The sequence below is a fragment of the Trematomus bernacchii genome, unplaced genomic scaffold (assembly GCF_902827165.1).
Source record: "Trematomus bernacchii unplaced genomic scaffold, fTreBer1.1, whole genome shotgun sequence".
NCBI classification, from domain to species: Eukaryota; Metazoa; Chordata; class Actinopteri; order Perciformes; family Nototheniidae; genus Trematomus; species Trematomus bernacchii.
The window spans coordinates 1,023,106-1,044,678 of record NW_022987565.1 but is presented as its reverse complement, the minus strand read 5'-3'; the positions used below and the strand labels follow the sequence as shown (position 1 = coordinate 1,044,678).

Genomic DNA, 21,573 nt, shown 5'->3' with positions numbered 1-21,573 from the left:
TTAGCGTCTTAATTCGCACGCGATAATATTCCACAAAAAAACCAACATGCAAATAGCTAAAGCTTGTGCTGAAGTCATTCATTGATAACCAGGTTTCACTTTACTTGAGTATTTCAAATATTTGCTACTTTGTACTTCTACTCCACTACAGTTCAGAGGTAAATGGTGTACTTTTACTCCACTACATTTATTTAATACCTTTAGTTACTTTTCAGATTTAGATTAATGATGTGAAATATAATCAAGTCTTAAATCAGACTTTAGTTCCACCTGGAGTAAATTCACTGTTACGGTTTTGTATTTATGTTTTCATTTTCCAACTTTTGTTTTGAAATGTTTTCCTCCTTGTGTCTTCTCTGTTCCTTCTTCCTGTGTTTGCCTTCCTGTCATTAGTTCCCCTGGTGTGTCTGATTGTCTGATTGTGTTCACCTGTTGCCCTTGTGTTTCTGCCTCTCTTACCCCAGCTGTGTCTTGTCTTGTGATTACCCCTCCCTGTATTTAGTCTTGTCTCTTCCTGTGTTCCCCTGTCGGTTCATTGTTGGTTTTTCCTGTCTTCCTCCATGTCAGTCACGGTTGTCTCTCCTGTCTCCCTCCATGTTGGTCACGGTCAGTTTTTTGTACAACCCATTTGTTTCATGCCTTGTTTTTGATCAGCTTTTAAAATAAAGCTCGCTTTTTGTTACGAGACCTGTTACCTTTTTGATAGTCTGCATTTGGGTCCTACCCTTCCACGCCATCCTAACAGAATGAACCGACCAGCTTTGGACTCAGCAGACTCGGATCATTTTGCTCTACAGGCAGAATGTCTTGGGTACTCTCTGGAGTACATTTTTTATACCTGGAATGGCGCCTCTTCTAGACGTGGTAGAGAGGCTGCGTTGAAGGAGGCACGTCAGGAGGTTGCTCGCCAGCCCTGGCTTAGGAGCATGTTGCCTGAGTGGCTACAACTTTTCACAAGTAGTCCTGAGGACTTGTCCGAAGCCTCTAACCCTTTCCTGGGGTATGACCAGGCCTGGCGAGGCCCACAGATCCTCCAAAGAATCTCTAGGAGACGCAAGACCAAGATTCCAGCCCGTGCTCCAGTGGTTCCAGCTCCATTCTCTGGCCCTTTTTTGGGATCCCGCCTGGCGTTTGGAGGTCCACGGAGCCTCCAGGGGGCCTCGGAGAAACGCAAGGTCGGGAGGCCGGCTCGTGGTCCAGTACCGGCCCACACAGCCATGGATCCGTGCACCAGTACCGGCCCACACAGCCATGCTTCCGTGCTCCATTACCTGGCTCACACAGCCAGGGTCCAGGCTTCTGTTCCGTGCCCAGCAGCCATAGTCACTGCTCCAGAACCGGACCTTACAGTCATGTTTCCGTGTTCCAGTGCCGGTCCACACAGTCATGGTACCGTGCTCCAGTACCATCCCACACAGCCATGGTTCCGTGTTCCGGTTCCGTGCCCAGCAGCCATGGTGCCTGCTCTAGTACCGGCCCACACAGCCATGGTTCCGGCCCCAGTTCTGGCCCCAGCGGCCATGGTTCCGGCCCCAGCAGCCATGGTTCCGGCCCCTGTTCCGGTCCCAGCAGCCATGGTCCCGACTTCAGTTTCGGCTCCAGTACTGGCTCCCCGGCCGACGCCAGCCCCCCGTGTCCTGTCGGTGGTCCGGCCGACTCCAGCACCTTGTGTCCTGTCGGTGGTCCGGCCGACTCCAGCACCTCGTGTCCCGTCGGTGGTCCGGCCGACTCCAGCACCCCGTCTCCTGTCGGTGGTCCGGCCGACTCCAGCACCTCGTGTCCTGTCGGTGGTCCGGCCGACTCCAGCACCTCGTGTCCTGTCGGTGGTCCGGCCGACTCCAGCACCTCGTGTCCTGTCGGTGGTCCGGCCGACTCCAGCACCTCGTGTCCTGTCGGTGGTCCGGCCGACTCCAGCACCTCGTGTCCTGTCGGTGGTCCGGCCGACTCCGGCCCCCCGTGTTTTGTCGGTGGTCCGGCCGACTCCGGCCCCCCGTGTTTTGTCAGTGGTTCGGCCCACTCCAGCCCCTCGTGTTCTGTCGGTGGTCCGGCCGACTCCAGCACCCCGTGTCCTGTTGGCTCTATGGCCGACGCCTACCCCATGTCCTGTGATGTTGGAGGTCCCGCCGACTACTCTTCTGCCGGGGGTCCTGCCAACCCTATGTCCTGTGCTGTTGGAGGTCCCGCCGACTACTCTCCTGCCGGGGGTCTTGCCAACTCCATGTCCTGTCCCATTGGGGGTCCCGCCGACTACTCTTCTGCCGGGGGGTCTTGCCAATCCTATGTCCTGTCCCGTTGAAGGTCCCGCCGACTACTCTTCTGCCGGGGGTCCTGCCAACCCTATGTCCTGTGCCGTTGGAGGTCCCGACGACTACTCTTCTGCCGGGGGTCCTGCCAACCCTATGTCCTGTGCCGTTGGAGGTCCCGCCGACTACTCTTCTGCCGGGGGTCTTGCCAATCCTATGTCCTGTCCCGTTGGGGGTCCCGCCGACTACTCTTCTGCCGGGGGTCCTGCCAACCCTATGTCCTGTGCTGTTGGAGGTCCCACCGACTACTCTCCTGCCGGGAGTCTTGCCAACTCCATGTCCTGTCCCATTGGGGGTCCCGCTGACTACTCTTCTGCCGGGGGTCTTGCCAATCCTATGTCCTGTCCCGTTGGGGGTCCCGCCGACTACTCTTCTGCCGGGGGTCCTGCCAACCCTATGTCCTGTGCCGTTGGAGGTCCCGCCGACTACTCTTCTGCCGGGGGTCCTGCCAACCCTATGTCCTGTGCCGTTGGAGGTCCCGCCGACTACTCTTCTGCCGGGGGTCCTGCCAATCCTATGTCCTGTCCCGTTGGGGGTCCCACCGACTACTCTCCTGCCGGGAGTCTTGCCAACTCCATGTCCTGTCCCATTGGGGGTCCCGCCGACTACTCTTCTGCCGGGGGTCTTGCCAACCCTGTGTCATGTGCCGTTGGGGGTTCAGCTGTGGGTCCTGCCAACCCCATGTCCTGTCCCGTTGGGGGTCCCGCCGACTACTGCTCCGCCAGGTTTCCTGCCAACACCAGATCCTGTCCTGTTGGGGGTCCGCCGACACCTGCTCCACCAGATTTCCTGCCTACACCATGTCCTGTCCTGTTGGGGGTCCCGCCGACACCTGTCCCGCCGGGGGTCCTGCCAGCTCCATGTTCTGTTCTGTTGGGGGTCCCGCCGACACCTGTCCCGCCGGGGGTCCTGCCAACTCTGTGTCCTGTCCTGTTGGAGGTCCCGCCGACACCTGTTCCACCGGGGGTCCTGCCAACTCTGTGTCCTGTTCCGTTGGAGGTCCAGTCGACACCAGCCCTTGCTCCATCCGGGGTCCCATTGACACCAGTCCATGTCATGTCCAGGATCCCGTCTACGCCTGTTCCGTCGGCTCCGGTTCCTGTCTGGCCGACAACGGGTCCTGCCCGTCCTCCGGAGTTGTCCCGTCAGCGCCTTCCTGCCCGTCCTCCGGAGTTGTCCCGTCAGCACCTTCCTGCCCGGCCTCCGGAGCTGTCCCGTCGACGCCTTCTTGTTCGCCCTCGAGCCCGGCCCCCTGAGTGCCGGGGCCTTCGCCCTCGAGCTCGGCCCCCTGATTTCCCCAGCCGTGGCCTTCGCCCTCGAGCCCGGCCTCCTGACGCTTTCAGCCGCTGCCTTTGCTCTCATGCCCGGCCCCCTGAGTTCGCCCGCTGTGGTCTTCGCCCTTTTTTGAACTCTGCCTTGCCCCCGGGCCGTCTGCCCGAGACCCCCTCCTTGATCTCTGCCTTGCCCCCGGGCCGTCCGCCCGAGACCCCTTCCGGGTCCTCCGCTGTGCCCCTGGGTTGTCAGCCCAAACCCGTCCTCCAGACCCCCTCCACCCACCTTGCTGGAATTTTTTGGACTTTTGGGGGTTTTCTTGGGACGTCTGGAATCCGTCCCTTGAGGGGGGGGTTCTGTTACGGTTTTGTATTTATGTTTTCATTTTCCACCTTTTGTTTTGAAATGTTTTCCTCCTTGTGTCTTCTCTGTTCCTTCTTCCTGTGTTTGCCTTCCTGTCATTAGTTCCCCTGGTGTGTCTGATTGTGTTCACCTGTTGCCCTTGTGTTTCTGCCTCTCTTACCCCAGCTGTGTCTTGTCTTGTGATTACCCCTCCCTGTATTTAGTCTTGTCTCTTCCTGTGTTCCCCTGTCGGTTCATTGTTGGTTTTTCCTGTCTTCCTCCATGTCAGTCACGGTTGTCTCTCCTGTCTCCCTCCATGTTGGTCACGGTCAGTTTTTTTGTACAACCCATTTGTTTCATGCCTTGTTTTTGATCAGCTTTTAAAATAAAGCTCGCTTTTTGTTACGAGACCTGTTACCTTTTTGATAGTCTGCATTTGGGTCCTACCCTTCCACGCCATCCTAACATTCACAAGCTCCCCTGCAGTATACAAAGTCATTCAAACTAGCTGCACCTTTACCAGCTTTGATAACACTTTCATGATCAATAATTATAAAACATATCATATATTATTCTGAAATGGACCAATCTGCACAATCACTGCTTTTACTTTTGGTACTTTAACTATATTTTGATCCTAATACTTTTCTACTTTTACTTGAGTAACATTTTGAATGCAGGAATTTTACTTGTAGGCTAGTATTCCTACACTCTGGTACTTCTACTTGTACTCAAGTTCAAGATCTTCTTCCACCACTGAAAGTTACAATACACCAAACAGCCAATTTTTTTGTTAGACTAATTTGAGTTGTATTCATCTTAAAAGTGAATGGATTCATTATCCATTATTTAGTAGATTTTAATTTGAATGTAAAATATTTGTAAAAAAGCATGCAAATAGTTACATCTCGTGCTAAAGTGATACATGTATAAGTAGATTAACATAACAATTCCAAACATGCACCTCCACTTAGTTAGAAAGTAAATGTCCTTTTAAATAATAGCTGTCCTCATTGACCATTAGAGACACACATAGACCCTTTTTTGTACCTCACATTCGACAGTTTAAAGTGTATAAGTGCTTAAAACAGGATGGTTATAAATGAGGACCATTCCCCGGCTCTATTTTGTGTCATTCCAATTGATGTTTAAGTGAAAAACATGCCGGTTTCTAGTGTTTCTCTTCATCTACAGTATGTAAATATGGGTTCAGGTAATCATCAACAGCAAAGTTTGGATTGTCATTTTTTTTTTTTTCAGATTTGGTGCCACATTTAACCTCTTAAGCACGGCTGTCCCCCCATTGGACCCCTCCCACCGTTTTGTTTTCGAGATAATGTCTCAGGGCTTCTTAACATTTATGAAACTATTCATGTGTAGCACCAGATTAACGGGAAGAATCTCAGCTAACTGAAGATATGAACCATTTTTACCAAAACAAAACACAAGTCTCATAAGAAGCGTCTAAATGACCCCTGAGCGAAAAAATTCTAACGCACTGCAGCACACAATTCAAGATAAAAATACCCTTATTACTTATCGTAGCTGCACATACAATATAGCCTCTTAAAGCTGAGACTCCACTGATTATTTAGGTATAGTATCATCACTGAGCGATCCGAACTTGCGACAGGGGAAGCAAACACAGACATCACAACACGTACCTTTACGGAGCTTTTACGGCAGATCGTCTCACCGTAGCTGTCAATTAGGTCAAAAGACGTGTTCAATGGCATTAAAACGAAAAGAAAAAATGCTACAACTGTTGATCCATAGGTTGATAATGTACCTGTGCCTTTGAAAAAATTATTTATAATCCATAATTCCATTTTTATGTAAAAATCGGAGCGGAAAAGTTAGCTGCTAATGGTAGCCACCAGAGTGTATGCAGCTTCCGGTTTTGGTAACGCGTCACTCTCACTCCTTATTTGTTAATGTTTTGGTGTGTATATAACTTTCCCTCGATTCCATTGGCTCTAGCGGTTATAAAGAGATTTCATTCATCAAAATCGACCAAAGTGGGCCAGAGATAGGTCAAATCCACCCAAATGACCCCAGAAGTGGGTTTTTTTGGCTAAATCTCTCTAAAAAGGTCACATTTCACTTGTTTTGCATCAATCTTGATACAGGGTACTTATTATATGTTGTACTTCGGATTCCTAAAGCTTTTAGTCTACTAACCCATCATCCAAGGGTAGTTTTCACTATAAGTAAAAAATAATTTTTGGACGGACACTATAATTTACAGTTTTTTACTATGTAAAATCTGAATTTTCTTTAAAATAAAAAACATCTATATTGATTCTGACTTTTCTACATCCAACTCACAGGTTTATCATTACTTTGAGAATAAAGATTATTAATTTAACCCTTTTAGAAGGGAAGATATGGTCATTTGTTCTGGGAATGTCATTTTCGAGCCTGAGACCTGAAAAACAGGCTCAGGGCTTAAGAGGTTAAGAAGGTTATCACCAAACATTTCAAGAATGTTTTTAAAGAACATTATTCTACCTTTCAGAAGAACATTCTGGGAACCAAAATAAAACGTCCCGCTGAAAACATTCCTTGAACAACGAATGGTAAATGGTCCCATTTCTAGCTGGGAACTCACACATGCCACCGCAAACATGCGATATCTGCTTACAGCTTATCATGAATTACGTGCTTGTTTGTTTTTTTCAAAAGGAAAATATGGTGACATCAGATTTTTTTTAAAACATTCTTTTCAAACAAATGCAACAAGTTTGTTTTTTAAAGCGCTCTATAAATAAATCTGACCATGACGGTGTTAATATTTGCCATAACAGGAACGTTTTATAAAAAAAAGAATAACATCCTGAAAACATTTTCAGAATGTTGCTTGGAGAATGTTCTTCATTTGTTATCATGTAACATTAAAGGAACATTTTATAAAACACTTTCTGTCATCTCAGGCCTCAATAACATCCTGAAAACATTTTCAGAATGTTGCTTTGAAAATGTTCTTTATTTGTTATCATGTAACATTGAGGGAATGTTTTATAAAGAACATCTTTAATGTGTTACCCAACAACGTCCAAAACACATCCTTAGAATGTTGCAGGCAAAACGTTATGTCTTAGTTAACCTTAAACCTTATAGGAACATTATTTGAAAAAATAAACATCCTAAAAAGGTTCTTTGAACATCAGATGAAAACGTTTCTTTAAAACCTTATTAGAACCAATAGGTAACGTTAGCCAAAGGTGTGAGAACGTTCCCCCCTAGCTGGGTACTCACCAATACGTTTGATTATTTGTTCCCAAAAACCATCCTCCTTTCTTTCTGAAGAGTTCAGTTACTGTGTTGTTCAGATTACCTGAGTGTTTCAGTTCCAATAATAAGTCCTGTTCTAACGCCATGGAGGCTGATGCTGGAAGTCGAGTCAGTTCAGTCGTATTTCTGTCAAAACACATTGTGGAATATAGGAATGAACAGAGTCCTGCTTCTGACACTGCTCACTTCTCTTTATACATGAACCTTCCTAAGAACAATTCCACCTCAGCCACATCCATCATGGTGCACTTTGTAATGGAGGATATGTCCTCTTGTTGGGGGAAATTTAGAAGAATTTTGGTGAGAGATGTTTGGCCGTAATATATGCAAGATCCTGGATGACAAGACGCTTTTTTTAAAAAAATATATAGGTAATGCCTTTTAGACTATAAAGTGATTTTTGAAAAGTGAGGTTTCGAAATATAAAGCTTTTTTAATTGTAAAGCAGCTCTAAACATTCTGAATGTGTCTCAGTTCATTTTGGTTTGCAGTAAATGCCATCAGAGGGTGAACATGGGCTTAACCCTTCTCTTGCGTTAGGTCATACCCCCCTTCCCATACTATTTTCGGTCAAAATTGACCGGTGTGTTTTTGCACGGTGATATCTCTGGAACCCCTTATCATGTCACTTGTTATACGCTTTAGTTGAGAGTTTTTCCTCAATAACCCTCTAATTAGTGCTTATTTATTGCAAGTAAGGAAGTTGTTGTACATGAGTTTTGATATGCTCTGCTCAATATGGGCCTAATAAGGCAGTAGTACCACAAGAATAGTAATTCTCTCATAATAACACTTAACAAATATGATCTATTCTTAGGTAACAAGACATGAAACTATAAGTGTTAATTGTGTCTAAATAACTCAAAATTAGGTATTTATATCTAAGAATATGTTTTGGGGTATTGACAGTTCAGCTACCAATAGCAAGGGGATATTGACCTGTATGTTTCATAGTTGCACATTTATATTTTTGTGAAATGTGTACTGAAGGTTAGACAGGAAACCAGATGCAGGAAGTAGGAGAAAGTGAACTGAATAGCATGGCAGTAGACATCCATGAGTAGACTGCTACTAATTTCCCCTATGCAACCTGAAGAGTAAAAGGGTCAAGTCCGTCAGAAAGCAATGACTGTAAGTGTAACTGTAAGCCTTACACTTACACTGTAAGGATTAGTAACATGTATTGTGTTTATGTGAAGACATTTGGAGATGTTTAAACACAATGAGAAAATGCGTTAGCATTCGCGCTAGCATTTGCGTTAGCATTCACGCTAGCGTTAGCATACATGGTAGCGTTAGCATACATGCTAGCATTAGCCATACTAGCCTGTATACATGCTTCAACACAGTCTCACGGCATTTCGTGTTATAGTCACAAAATTAATCTATTGTTTCGTGTTCACCAACACGATTTCGCCATTTTTTTCGTGTCACACAGAACGATTTTAAAAGCAATGTAAATAATAACAAATTAGAAGGAAAAACAGATTTCAGTATTCTGACACAGAACGATTTTAGAAGCAATGTATTTATATTGGTAGTATGTTTCGTGCCTGCATCAAATAATAACAAATTAGAAGGACAAAAAGATGACAAAAAATACAGATTTCAGTATTCTGAGGCTCTGAGCCCCATTTCTTTTCCTCACGGACGGCAAAAAAACTCCGACATTATACAATTTAAAATAAAATGGATAGGGTTAGGCTTAGGGTAAGATATTGAGTAAGAAAATGTTTTTATGAACCACACAGCTTCTGGTCTTCCAACCCGACCGGACAAAAAGACGTGGTGCAGGCACGAAACATACTACCAATAGAAATACATTGCTTTTAAAATCGTTGTGTGACACGAAAAAAATGCGAAAATCGTGTTGGTGAACACGAATCAATAGATTAAATTAATTTCGTGACTATAACACGAAATGCCGTGAGACTGGGTTGGCTTATTGCACAGCTAGCATTAGGTATATTTACCTTGTTTACACTTAGCGGTCCTATGTTTTAATCTGTGTATGTTACACTTGCATGTATGAGATCATTAAGTGCCTTGTAACTTATTTTTTTATAGTTTCACTCCGTTTGAATGTCAGTGGACTGCAAATAAGTCAATAAAGGAGCATGGCTGCTTATTCCCTGGCTCTCAAAAGAGTTTGGCTGGCTGTTTAATCTATGTTCACACTGAGACAGTACAATACATAAAGAGAACAGTACACCTATTGTGTAAGTACATACAAGCAGGTCACACAGTATGATCACAAATACATGCATATGGCTGCATATGTGTTCTCAGCCTTCAAGAAACTTGACATGTTTTGGTACATGTATGTGTCTGAACCTCTCTTTAGTGGTTCATTAATAAAACAGATATTTCAATGTGTGCCTACTTTGTTCATGTACTGTTGAGGTTAATTTCAGTAGTTGTGTGCTATAATGTATTTACAAAGTGTAAAGAGGAGGCAACTTTAGAATAGAGAACCTGTTCAGGTCAATTAGAGTCAAACTACTAACTTATTGGTTATGAACAAGACTTCACTTTAAAATAGGGAACATATTCTTAGATATAAATACCACATTTTGAGTTATTTAGACACAATTAACACTTATAGTTTCATGTATTGTTACATAAGAATAGATCATATTGGTTAAGTGTAATTATGGGAGAATTACTATTCTTGTGGTACTACTTCCTTATTAGGCCCATATTGAGCAGAGCATATTAAGACCAAAACTCATGTACAACAACTTCCTTACTTGCAATAAATAAGAACTAATTAGAGGGTTATTGAGGAAATACTCTGAACTAATGGCTTATTACTTGTAGAATATGGTCATGTAGAATAAGGCATTAATAAGTGTTTTATAATGACTAATAAAGAGCCAATATACTGCTAATATGCATGTTAATTAACAACTAGTTGATGGTTAATTTGTGTACCTTAATATAAAGTGTTACCTTGGATTTTATTAACATGTATATGAAACGGAACACGTTTGTGGAACCGGAAATACAAGTGTGAATCCTTTTGCGGATCATGAAATACATGTGTGTATTATGAGACTTTTCTGAGCCCATAGTAGAACTGGCTTCGTAGTACAGGCCACTGATCGATTAGGCTAAGCTAACCTGTAGCTGCTCCCTCCACACTCACAACAACTTCATACAGACATAAATAAAGCAGCTGTATTCGCCATACAGGAAACACACATTTAAAACGGGTTTGCCTGCCGTTCTTTTGTACACAAGTATTCATTAAAGGTGGGGTAGGTAAGTTTGAGAAACCGGCTCGAGATACCCTTTTTGTTATATTCCATGGAATGCTCTTAACATCCCGATAGCAATGAATATCTTAAGTGCTTTGACAAAAAATCCATAAAAAAATTTCATCTGTGGAAGCCGTAGTACTGTAAAAAGCACGACCAGTTATTTTAGCCGGGCCGGCTAAAATAACTGGATGGCCTACCTGCCTGTCAGCCTTCCATCTGTGCACAAACTTATCTCGTGGCCTCATTGGTCATGTGCGCGTTCGTGTGTGTTGGAGGAGGGGCTCTGTAAGGAAGTGGCAGATTTTTTCCGGCTGTGTATTTTCAAATTCGAGCGCACTCGAGCTGGTTTCTCCAAAATTACCTACCCCACCTTTAATGGTTCGGAAAGTGGCGCTGTACCTTAATAATATAACAGATTGTATTTGCGTACATTTCTTGTTCGGAAAGTGGCAATGTACTGAGAGTGGAGGTGTCGTGAGAGGGACCTGTCAGCTCCGGACAGCGCAAAATGCATAAATGAAGCGCTACGTCATGAACGCAATAAATCATACCCTCGTGGGGGCGCGCTCATATGATTGGCTTAGAATGGAGGAGACATCTGATTGGCTATAGATAGATAAAATTACAAGTACGAATCGGGTGACCGTCAGGGGAGTCTCAAAAAACCCACACACGAATACACAGCGATCCATGCACAGAAAGCGGTTTGTGTTTGCAGGTGCAGCGGTTTTAAATGGAAAACAATTGTGTGTGGATCAAAAATACATATGTAAAACATTTTTCTGTATTTGGATTTTATTTACATGAAACGGAACACATTTGTGTGTGCATTGAAAAACACAAGTGTGGAACCGGAAATACAAGTTTGAATCCTTCTGTGTGCACGTATGTATTGTGAGACTGTTCTGAACCCATAGCATTCAAAGTATCTAAAATGGGCTCAACAGTATATAAACTACAACAAAAAAATGAAATGATCATTAAACCAAATATTCTATGATAACACTTTGAAATGTGCTTTTATGCATAGTGATTCTTTTATACATTTTTCTATACTTGATACTTTTGTGCTTTTACCCAAGTAACATTTTTAATTCAGTTCAACTTTCAATGGAGTATTTTTAGACCATAGTGTTTCTGCGTTGGGAAGGAGAGTAGAGCTGTGTTGTGTTTGGAGGAGGGACTTCATCATTTAAAGAAGTTACAAGTTCCTGGTTAGCCAGTGAAGAAAGACAGTCAGTGGTAAACCATCAGAGTCTCAGCATGAAAGTCTCTCACACTTTGATCTGCTTCTTCTTCCTCTTCTGTGAGTACATCCCTTTATTTTCATGTCAGTAATTTAATCATTTTCCTTTAAAGTATTGAGTTAATGCAAGGCTCCAGCAGTACGAGTTATTCAAATATTTCAAAGTTAGGCTTTTTAGTAGCTTTGCAACCTCTGACCTAAGCTTAAAATGTAATGTTCACTTCCTCAAACAGACTGTAAATTAAACATCATTAAACTTAGTTATTATCTGCTTACTGAATGAGTAAAATGAAGTCATTACGACAGTTTTTTTCTGTGAAATAATTTATATGATTGTTTTCATAGTCATTTAATCTGCAAATAATTTTCTTGATTAATTTATTAATCTTTTGATTTGTATTCATACATGCCGCGAATGTTAATTTGAACTTTTTATTATATTTGTATCTTATTGTATCTTTTAAACATTTATAACTCGTGTACGGCTTGACACTGCTGCTGGAACAAAAATAATTTCCCAATTTATATCTATCTATCGAAGTGTTTTGTCCAAAAATGTCATAAATAAAAAAAGGTGGTGTTGACATTAAATACATTTTAGTTTATGTACTATAAGGATTTGCGTTAATGTAAAGCTTAAAGTTACAGATGGAGACTTCATGTAGTCTTTGTGTCTAAAGAAGGATAAAGATCTCAGACCAAACGGTCACATTAACCTGCAGTGCTGATGGTGATCTTCAGTCACAGGCTATGGTTTAACTCTGAGGATCTGTGTTCATGTGAAACAGGAAGTGTTGTGATCAGACTGCAGCATCTTACAGGAAGTACTGATCAATACTAATGATGGCTCAACTTTTGTTCATCTTTTGTTCAGCTCTGCAGGATGGAAACACCGGTCTCGTCAGTGCCCAACTCTCTGTCTATTCAGTAATTGAAGGAGAAGATGTCAGAGTTGAATGCCCCTTTCCTTCTTATAGAATCAGGAAGTTCTTCTGTAAGGAACCATGTAGACGAAAAGACATTCTCATTGAAACAACTGATGCCCCAGCTCAGAGAGGCAGATACAGCATTGATTATGAAAATAGAGATTATTTTGTGACCATCACTCAGCTGACCAAGTCTGACTCCAGACGCTACAGGTGTGGTGTGGGACTATATCTGTCAACGGCTTCATACGAATATATTGAAATCATCGTTGTTGATGGTGAGTTTCTACTACAATGAAATCTTCTTCCTTGTCTTAATAATAGTTTTACATTTTCACCATTAACTCATCTTAATCCTACATGTCTTCTGAAGGTAACTCATAAACCGAAACTGACACGCGTACACAAGTGTATTTTAATATTATTGTATGGAACATTATTGATGAAGAATTTAATACCGGGGGCACGAGCATATTGATCTGTTGTCTCTGTTCTTATCTGAATGAAGTAGATCCTATACGGCCGCTCTGTGTTCTGTTGAAAACTAAGACAATTAGTAATAGATTGAGATCAATAGACAATATTAACAACTGAACTGGTGGTTTGTGACTGCGGTCGGGGCTTTAAAGGAATACTTTACCCCCCAAATAAAAAAATGTAGAGTATCTTGAATTTTCTAGCATGACTCCACGGTGAACATGGAATCCCAAAATGGAGAAAAGTCTTAATGAATGTTAAATGAATTGGGGGCCGTGTTTTACAACAGCAGAAATATATTATAACATCCGTTAACTAACTCTAACACAACTAATGCTGTATAATCCAAATGTCATTCACTGTATACTCAGCACAAAAATAATGATTTGCTAAATCTCCTTGGACATTTTTTTAGTTAAAAAAACTTTTCATTAAATCGTCACACCTCATCCCTCAGTGACTGGATCACGTTTGAAAAAACACAAAGTTCTAAATATTGAAACTACGATTTGTAAACTACACATAGTAACTATTGATTGTTTTGGTTTTTTCAACAGCAATGCTTGTTGGTGCAGAAAAAACAATCGATGCTAGAACTGGAGGAAATATTGTAGTTGAATGCTACTTTACTGAATATGGAAACAAGAAGTACTTCTGCAAGGAAGAATGTGAAGGAGAAGACAATCTTGTTGAAATAACTGGTTACATATTTAGTAAAGACAAATACAGCATTGAATATGTTGAAGGAACTCCAACAGGAGGATCTGTGTATGTGAGCATCAAACAGCTGACCCAGTCTGACTCAGGATGGTACAGGTGTGGTCTGGGCAGAACTTACTCTGATGATCCATACCAGAGGTTTATGCTCATCGTCACTGATGGTGAGTTTCTGCTTGATAATGAAAATGTTTGTTCATGTCTCTAAAGACAGTTTTCACTGACAGCTGCTGATGTTTTCAACTCTCAATTTAGTTCAGCTGACACACACAGAAACTCGGGAGGATCTAATTTCTCTCATCAGGACTTCTTGCTTGTTTTTGTTCACAGCTCTGACCACTTCTACACCTTCATCATCCATCCCATCAGCCTCTACAGAAACATCAAACCAAAGTGAAAGCTCCACATCTTCACCAGCCTCCCCTAAAACCACAGAACAACCTGAATCAACAACAACTACAGGTAAATCCACACACTGTGTTTACTAGATAACGTTTCAACAACTTATGAAACATAAGGAGCATGAGAACGGCCATCACATTCTTCCATCATAATGTTCTATGCTTTTTCTACAATCACAATATGTACATTTCTGTTGGCATCGAGTACACAAATTACAAATCAGATTTTAAAATGCTTCACCTTAAATCATATTCCCAGCTTTTAAAACATGTACTCTATTTCTACAGTAGGTATATGGCAAATACTGTTGACCTGTTGTCTTCCCCTAAACATAAGCTAATAACCAAATGGATTATGGGGATTCTTAGTGTTAGATGTTATAGTTTACTAGTAACTGTAACTGTACCACAGATGTGATCCTGTATGTGTCTCTGACTCTGGTCGTCCTGGTCATCGTGTCATCACTGTCTGTGCTGGTATTCTGCAGGAAGAGGACTTGTAAAGCCAAAAGTGAGGAACCAGGTAACACACACACTCACACACACACACACACACACACACACACACACACACACACACACACACACACACACTCACACAGAAAGCTGTTGACTTGTGTTTCATATTATCAGCTATTTGAATATAAGCATCAGACTGTGTGTGTGTGTGTGTGTGTGTGTGTGTGTGTGTGTGTGTGTGTGTGTGTGTGTGTGTGTTTGCGGGAAGCTGTGATATAGATTTCAATGTGTTGTATTGTATAATGGTGTAGTTGCATAGATGCTACTAGACTATATGTTCTATGTTCGTGATGTTGCGACTTACAAAGCATAAATCTAGCACCTGTTTCCTCTGCAACAACTGAAGGATTATCGCTCTGCCAGTTCCAGTTATAACAACACCTTTGGTCAATTATAAAAACACACATAAAAAAATAGAGGTAGCTAAGAGGATGGCTTCCTCTATTTTGGAGTGAAGTCAGCTCATAGGCTTTTCCATTTTTTAGGTAATTTAAATTTGACAGGTTGCTAAATGACAAAATATGTTCTGTTGTTTACAAACTCAAAACACATCTATTTATCTTGTTGTTTAAGGGTTGGCCCAAATATTGGTTCAAATGGGGAATGTGTTATATCATGTGTGAAAATCTGTGAGAGTATTTTTCTCAAAGTACTGTTGTGTTTTTCAGAACCTCATGTGGAAACACAAAATGCTTCTGCACCAGACGTGAGTTTGAGAGAAGTTATACAATTTAAACGTTTGGATCACAACACATTAGCTCGGTAGGGCTACATTTCTTGCACCTGTTGCTGCTTCCTATCCATATTTACTGAAATGCCGGATTTGGCTTTGATTCATGTTGCTTGTTTTGTTCTGTTTTTAAAGACAAATTTAATCAAGCAATGTTTTTTCCTCCAGGCTGAAGACGACCCGAGTCAACTCGCCTACTCTGAGATCAAATTTGTCAATGTGGGCTCGTCCCAAAGCGGTTTCCACGGTGACGCTGAGTGTGTTATCTACTCTGTTCCTCGGGTGGAAGCTAGCTCTGATGAGCCCCCTCTGTACTCTACTGTTAACAACCCCCAATAACTCTCACAGTCTGGCAGAAGAAGCTGGTGTGAATTAAGCAGCCGTGTAAATAAAAGCCTCAGCTAAATGATATTTAATGTAAAAAGCTCTTTTACAGCTTCAATGTATTTATTAAGTTGATTTTATTACAAGTTATATGCTATTAAAGTTATTTCTATAAAATAAACTGTTCTAGTAAAGTTAGCAGATTAGCATTAGGTATTTTTGCTTCAAATTACAGTTGACTATTTTGGTTAAAGACTTGATTTACAGAAATGTTTAATTATAGCGGAATATAAATAAATGGATATGAAACTATATTACTTCAACCAGGTGATGTGGTCAGTACGGGATACAAAATGACTCACACTTATGTATAAACGTTATGACTTGTTTGTAATGTTTTAAACTGTACATATATATTTGGATTTGTACAATTTTTATTGAGTTTTATTTTTTATATTTTATTTCATATTCGACCTCTTCCTGCTCTGTAAAACAAAGTACACTTTTCCACAGACTTAACATTGAATAATGTAAATGTTAAAAGCAAAATATATTATTTTGCTGCATTAAGTTGCAAAGTTTTAAAGTGAAACCATACGTGATACACATGCAGGTGTTAGAGAGGAGATTAAAGCTGTGAGTGTTTTATTTTAAGCAGGGAGTCCATTGTTTAGAAGTGAAAACATGTTGGTTTGCCGGTGAAGAAGAAAGAGAGGCAGCGTTCAACCATCAGAGACTCGAACATGGACGTCTGCCACAGTTTGATCTTCTTCGTTCTCAGTGATACACTTTGTATTTCTGTCACCATGCTCTCTTAGATTTAAAACTGTAGGGTTCATTAACTTGCTTTTTCTGGAGATTTCAACATCGTATAACAATCTTATGGTTTGTTCAGTTGTCATGGAGAAGTGCAATGTTTCAGTTTTTCATAATTGAAAATAAGTTTTAAATAATGTTGCATTGACTTAAAACATTTTACTTTTTACCAATGTTTTTTTGAGACAGAATAATCCAATTTAAACCTGTAAAAGCTTCTAGTTTGACTGAATTTATGAACAGTTCATTCAACTCTGTTCTACTTAATATACGTACACTAAACAGTGTCCATATCACAGAGTGAACATCATTTTGCGTCTAATGTATGTGTCTTTGTTTTTATTTTATCTGCACAAGTTTAATGTAACATGCAGTTCTGCCATTGAACACAAGATGGAGCAATCACTTGAGAGAATGTAATCACTGGGTGATCAGATTCAGGTGTGTGGGACGGTAGCAAACAGTTTTTGACCGTGTCTGGAGAAGCCGTGTCGAGTTGAGCTGTGTTAACCCTTGTGTTGTGTTCGAAAGCTTGTACCGTTCATGGTGTTCGCGGGTCAATTTTAACCCATGATTTATTTCAGTCCAAAACACTCAAAAATAATGACTATCATCCAATATTGTTTTAACTACATCATAACTAACTTATAATGCATTCATAACCATACAATCCTGTTGTAATTGTATTGTATGACCCCAAAACACATTACACCACATATTGCACATGTGCATGTGTGTGTTCAGGTAAAACAGTAGCTTTAGGCGGCATCCTTTAAAAAATGTCCACAAGCTTTATCCCCGGTCACAGACCCAAACAATAATGCTAGTGGGGGAACGTTTTTTTACATCTCTTGCTTTTTTATCCATAACAACTTTTGTTAAAGGTGGGGTAGGTAATTTTGGAGAAACCAGCTCGAGTGAGCTAGAATTTGAAAATACACAGCCGGAAAAAATCTGCCACTTCCTTACAGAGCCCCTCCTCCAACACACACGAACGTGCACATGACCAATGAGGGCACGAGATAAGTTTGTGCACAGATGGAAGGCTGACAGGCAGGTGGGCCATCCAGTTATTTTAGCCGAGCCGGCTAAAATGATTGGTTGTGCTTTTTACAGTACTACGTCTTCCACAGATGACATTTTTTTATGGATTTTTTGTCAAAGCACTTAAGATATTCATTGCTATCGGGATGTTAAGAGCATTCCATGGAATATAACAACAAGTGTATCTCGAGCCGGTTTCTCAAACTTACCTTTAAATGTAAAAACAGATATCAGATAAGTGTAAATATGACAAATGGCCCAACCAAAGGAAAAGGGATTAAGTGGTTTTTGTTTGTTGTCAATATTTACACTTTATTCTATATTGGTAGTGTTCCGACTCTGATCTGCAGCTATGACACAACAATTCTCCTGGGTATCAATAAAGTTTTATCTTATCCAAAGTTTTTGGGAAAGGGTGTAAAGAATGTATTTTTGGCTTGCAGTTCACCACGGTTTGATCTTCTTGGTTTTTTAGTGAGTATACTTTGTATTTCTGTCATTTTCTATATAACGTAATTTCCCTTTTTATATTTACAGCCAGGGACGTGCACAGTATGCCCTTTTTGACTGACCTGCCCCTCTGGAGAGAGCGAGAGTTTTTTGTTTTTTTTCTGTTGTGGCCGAATAAACATGATAAGCCCACAATTAGTATTGTAGCGTGTTGCTGCGGGAAACACACCTTGTCCGCGATGTCATCTGCCCCCAGTCAGGGCTGCGCTTTGTCACCAATCCTGTTTGTAATATACATGGATAGGATTTCGAGGCATAGTCGTGGGGGAGGGGGTCTGCAGTTCGGTGGACTAAGGATTGCACCACTGCTTTTTGCAGATGATGTGTTTCTCAAACTTACCTACCCTACCTTTAATAAGTGTTTTATAATGACTAATAAAGAGCCAATATACTGCTAATATGCATGTTCATTAACAACTAGTTGATGGTTAAAACTTTATTTTAAATAGTTTGAGCAATACATAATATACAAAAGTTAATTTAATAATACACAAAACACACAATGCATAAATATATACATAACATACACAGAGGGTGTACCAGCTTCACCAGCAAGACCATGCTGGTAGACCAGCAAGACCAGCTTGGGAAAGTTGGAACACCGGCAAGACCAGCATGGGTAAGCATATTTGAATAAAAACGTAGGTTGCGGTCGAATAGTCCAAAAATCAGCTCCTAAGTTCTAACCCTATCGTCTATTCCTTGACCTCTGAGTGAAACGTCATGGGGTTAAGGGATAGTGGATAGGAGAATTCAAAGGACTTAGGAGAAGAGACTGCGGTACTTTAGAGAATCCGACTGCACTTTCACTATCCAACGTGTTTATGATGCGCCAGCGGAGGTCATAAATGTGCGTCTGCTGTTGTGGGGAAACTATGGAAACTACAGTTTTCTATACAGCGGACTACAACAGGGATGTTTAATAAGAACGAGGGACTACTGTAAACTCATCTAGAGACTCTGCACCGTGCTCTGATGCTGTTGTTTTATGCTTTATGAACGTGGACAGCAGAGAAACATATTCTTCATGACCAAAGTTGGAATTGAAATAAAAAAGGAAAGTGAAACTTATGCTCGTCACCCTCTCCCTCCGGTCCACATTAATACAAATGATCCCAATACGTATGACTGTATGAAAAGATCTTAAAATCAATACAAATGTATTTATTATAAACGTTAGTCCTTAACATCTATCACTGTGTATATCACCATTCAAACATCTTTTAAAAGTTGAACAAACCCCACACAGCTCAGTAAAGACTGTGAAATGTTGACTTTATTTGATCATTTCAGTAAAAACTAACGTTCATATTTCTCTTTTTGATTATAATACTGATGAACGTTCAAAACAAAGCACTTTGGCAACTTACCACATACGTTTTAAAATGCTTAAGCACCGTAACTTTCATGATATCATTTCTCGTTCATAATCGGTTGTTTCCGTGAACGGCCGACTGTTGTGTGACGGCAAATGCGGCGGCCGCAAGGCATTGTGGGGCAGCATTTTCTCCTCTCCTTTAGGTTAGGGAGGTCCAGTGGTTCCTAAGCTAAAGGAGGTTATAAAGGAAGTTTGAAACCTCCTTTCCTTTAATTTAGAGAATTTGAACGGCACTTATCATGGCTGCCACTGAGGGACTTCCGGGTCATTTCACTCCGTTAGGAAGGTTCCTAAGCTAAATGGAGGCCCAATCCCAAACTACTCCCTCGACCCTACCCCTCCGTGGCGGAGTGAACTCCGTCTGTAGCCACATTCGCAGCTCAACGAGGCTCCCTCCTGTCAGATGGAGGGGGTAAATACAGCGGCAAGCTTTGGGACAAACTCCCCTCTCTCCTGCAGAAACAGGAAATGCCGTAACTGTATGTAACAACGGTGTCAAATCAGCATCTCTTAGACAAAAAATGTAAATTAATAGCTCAAATAAAACTCCGAACATCTTTCATTGTGTTACTTTTTTGTAAAGCTCTTTTAGTTTTAAACCTGATGTTTATAAGCTTCTTAGTTTTTGCAACAGTCTGTAAATATACACAACTTTATAATAAAATGCACACATTTACCTTTTTCTAGACTAAACACAGGTATGATCCTAAGTTAAAAAAATATGAGGTTATCATGAGGTTGTTCACATCGCAGTTTATCAGTGGATGTTTGCTGGAACTACTTGTAAACAGCGTGTTTCCTGACGGACACACACAGCGTGACTCCCGTCAGGTAGAGACCGGTCTCAAGTCAGCACCGATGCAGACTCGCTGTTTGAGGGCTTGATAGCCCACTCCCCCTCCACACCGCTCCACACTCGTTGGTTTGGAACAGCACTTAATGTGGCGGACCCTCCGCGCGAACGCGCAAACGGAGGGGTAGTGTGTAGGGATAGGGTGTAGGGGGCGGTTTGGGATTGGGCCGGACTATTCGACCGCAACCAAAGTCATGTTGTATATGACATCATCAGAGCGTGCCTGAGTGTGAAAGAAACGTGGTGATGCTAATGAGCATGCGCAGATACAAATAAACGGTCAGTTCTCCAGGCCAAACTCAGTGTGATGTGGTCGTGTGTTTTTTCTGTTATGTTTGGAGTTTTATTTTAGTTATTAATTTTTATTTTTTGTCTAAGAGATGCTGATTTGAAACCGTTGTTACATACAGTTACGCATGGGCGTCGCAGTCATTATATGAGGGTGGGACAAGTCCCCCCCACTTTTTCAAATGATTAGTTTAGACCCCCCCACTTTTACTATGCGGAAAGTCTGTGAATCGGTCTATCCACTCGCCGCACTTTGTAGAGCGCTGTGTCAGTGCTTCACTATCAAATGAAATCCATTCAACTTGCTTATTGAGAGAATGCCCAAATCAATGAAACTCCGTACCATGTTTTCACTGCTACTTTGTACCAAGGCAGATTCTCACATAGCGCGCGCATGTTCAAGGAGTGTTGTCATAGTTGGACAGCTCACATCTGTTGTATGAAGCGATGCCGGTAGCGGAGGTAAGGCACACACACCAAATGATCAGGAAAAGGTTAATACAGCGAAAATCAAAGCTGACGATCTCTTGGTTTGATATGTTTTCTCCCCCAGACAACATGGACATAAGAACATTTTTTTCAAAGAAGAGGAAAGTAAGTCATCAGCTGGTAGCAGTTAATCAGTTAACAGTGATGGCGGTGTCTCACTTCTGGAGAGGAGTTTCGTCTTCATGTCATGATAGAGAGATACAAATACTGAATTGTTTAGAAAAGGCATCGAAATGCCAGGTTACTAGTATTTATCATGTAAACAGGGAACATGAATAACCTGATCTCTCTGTGCTCATGTAAACACCATATCCCCAATATGATCATAACCGGGATAATACTCATAAACGGCTTACTGATGTCCATGTAGAGACGCAGTCA

General features: G+C 41.6%; 1 protein-coding gene across 2 annotated transcripts; it reads left to right on the top strand.

Annotated features, from left to right (window-relative positions):
* Positions 1–11,639: 11,639 nt before the first annotated feature.
* On the top strand, positions 11,640–16,161 carry LOC117478542. 2 transcript variants are annotated; one of them, XM_034125532.1, is made up of 7 exons: positions 11,640–11,780; positions 12,595–12,924; positions 13,681–14,004; positions 14,171–14,302; positions 14,654–14,752; positions 15,429–15,466; positions 15,659–16,161. In XM_034125532.1, exons 1-7 carry the CDS (start codon positions 11,738–11,740, stop codon positions 15,827–15,829), a joined length of 1,137 nt encoding a protein of 378 aa, XP_033981423.1. In that variant the 5' UTR covers positions 11,640–11,737; the 3' UTR covers positions 15,830–16,161. The 2 variants fall into 2 exon arrangements, with proteins under 2 accessions (XP_033981423.1, XP_033981422.1); XM_034125531.1 differs by having other exon boundaries at positions 11,641–11,780; positions 14,654–14,764.
* Positions 16,162–21,573: the final 5,412 nt, after the last annotated feature.

Bases quoted from the DNA above. Each gene is read 5' to 3' on its own strand.
- LOC117478542 (XM_034125531.1), top strand. From the start codon at position 11,738: ATGAAAGTCTCTCACACTTTGATCTGCTTCTTCTTCCTCTTCT. The intron at 14,005-14,170 runs GTGAGTTTCTGC...TTTTGTTCACAG, and splicing joins TATGCTCATCGTCACTGATG to CTCTGACCACTTCTACACCT. The intron at 15,467-15,658 runs GTGAGTTTGAGA...TTTTTCCTCCAG, and splicing joins AAAATGCTTCTGCACCAGAC to GCTGAAGACGACCCGAGTCA.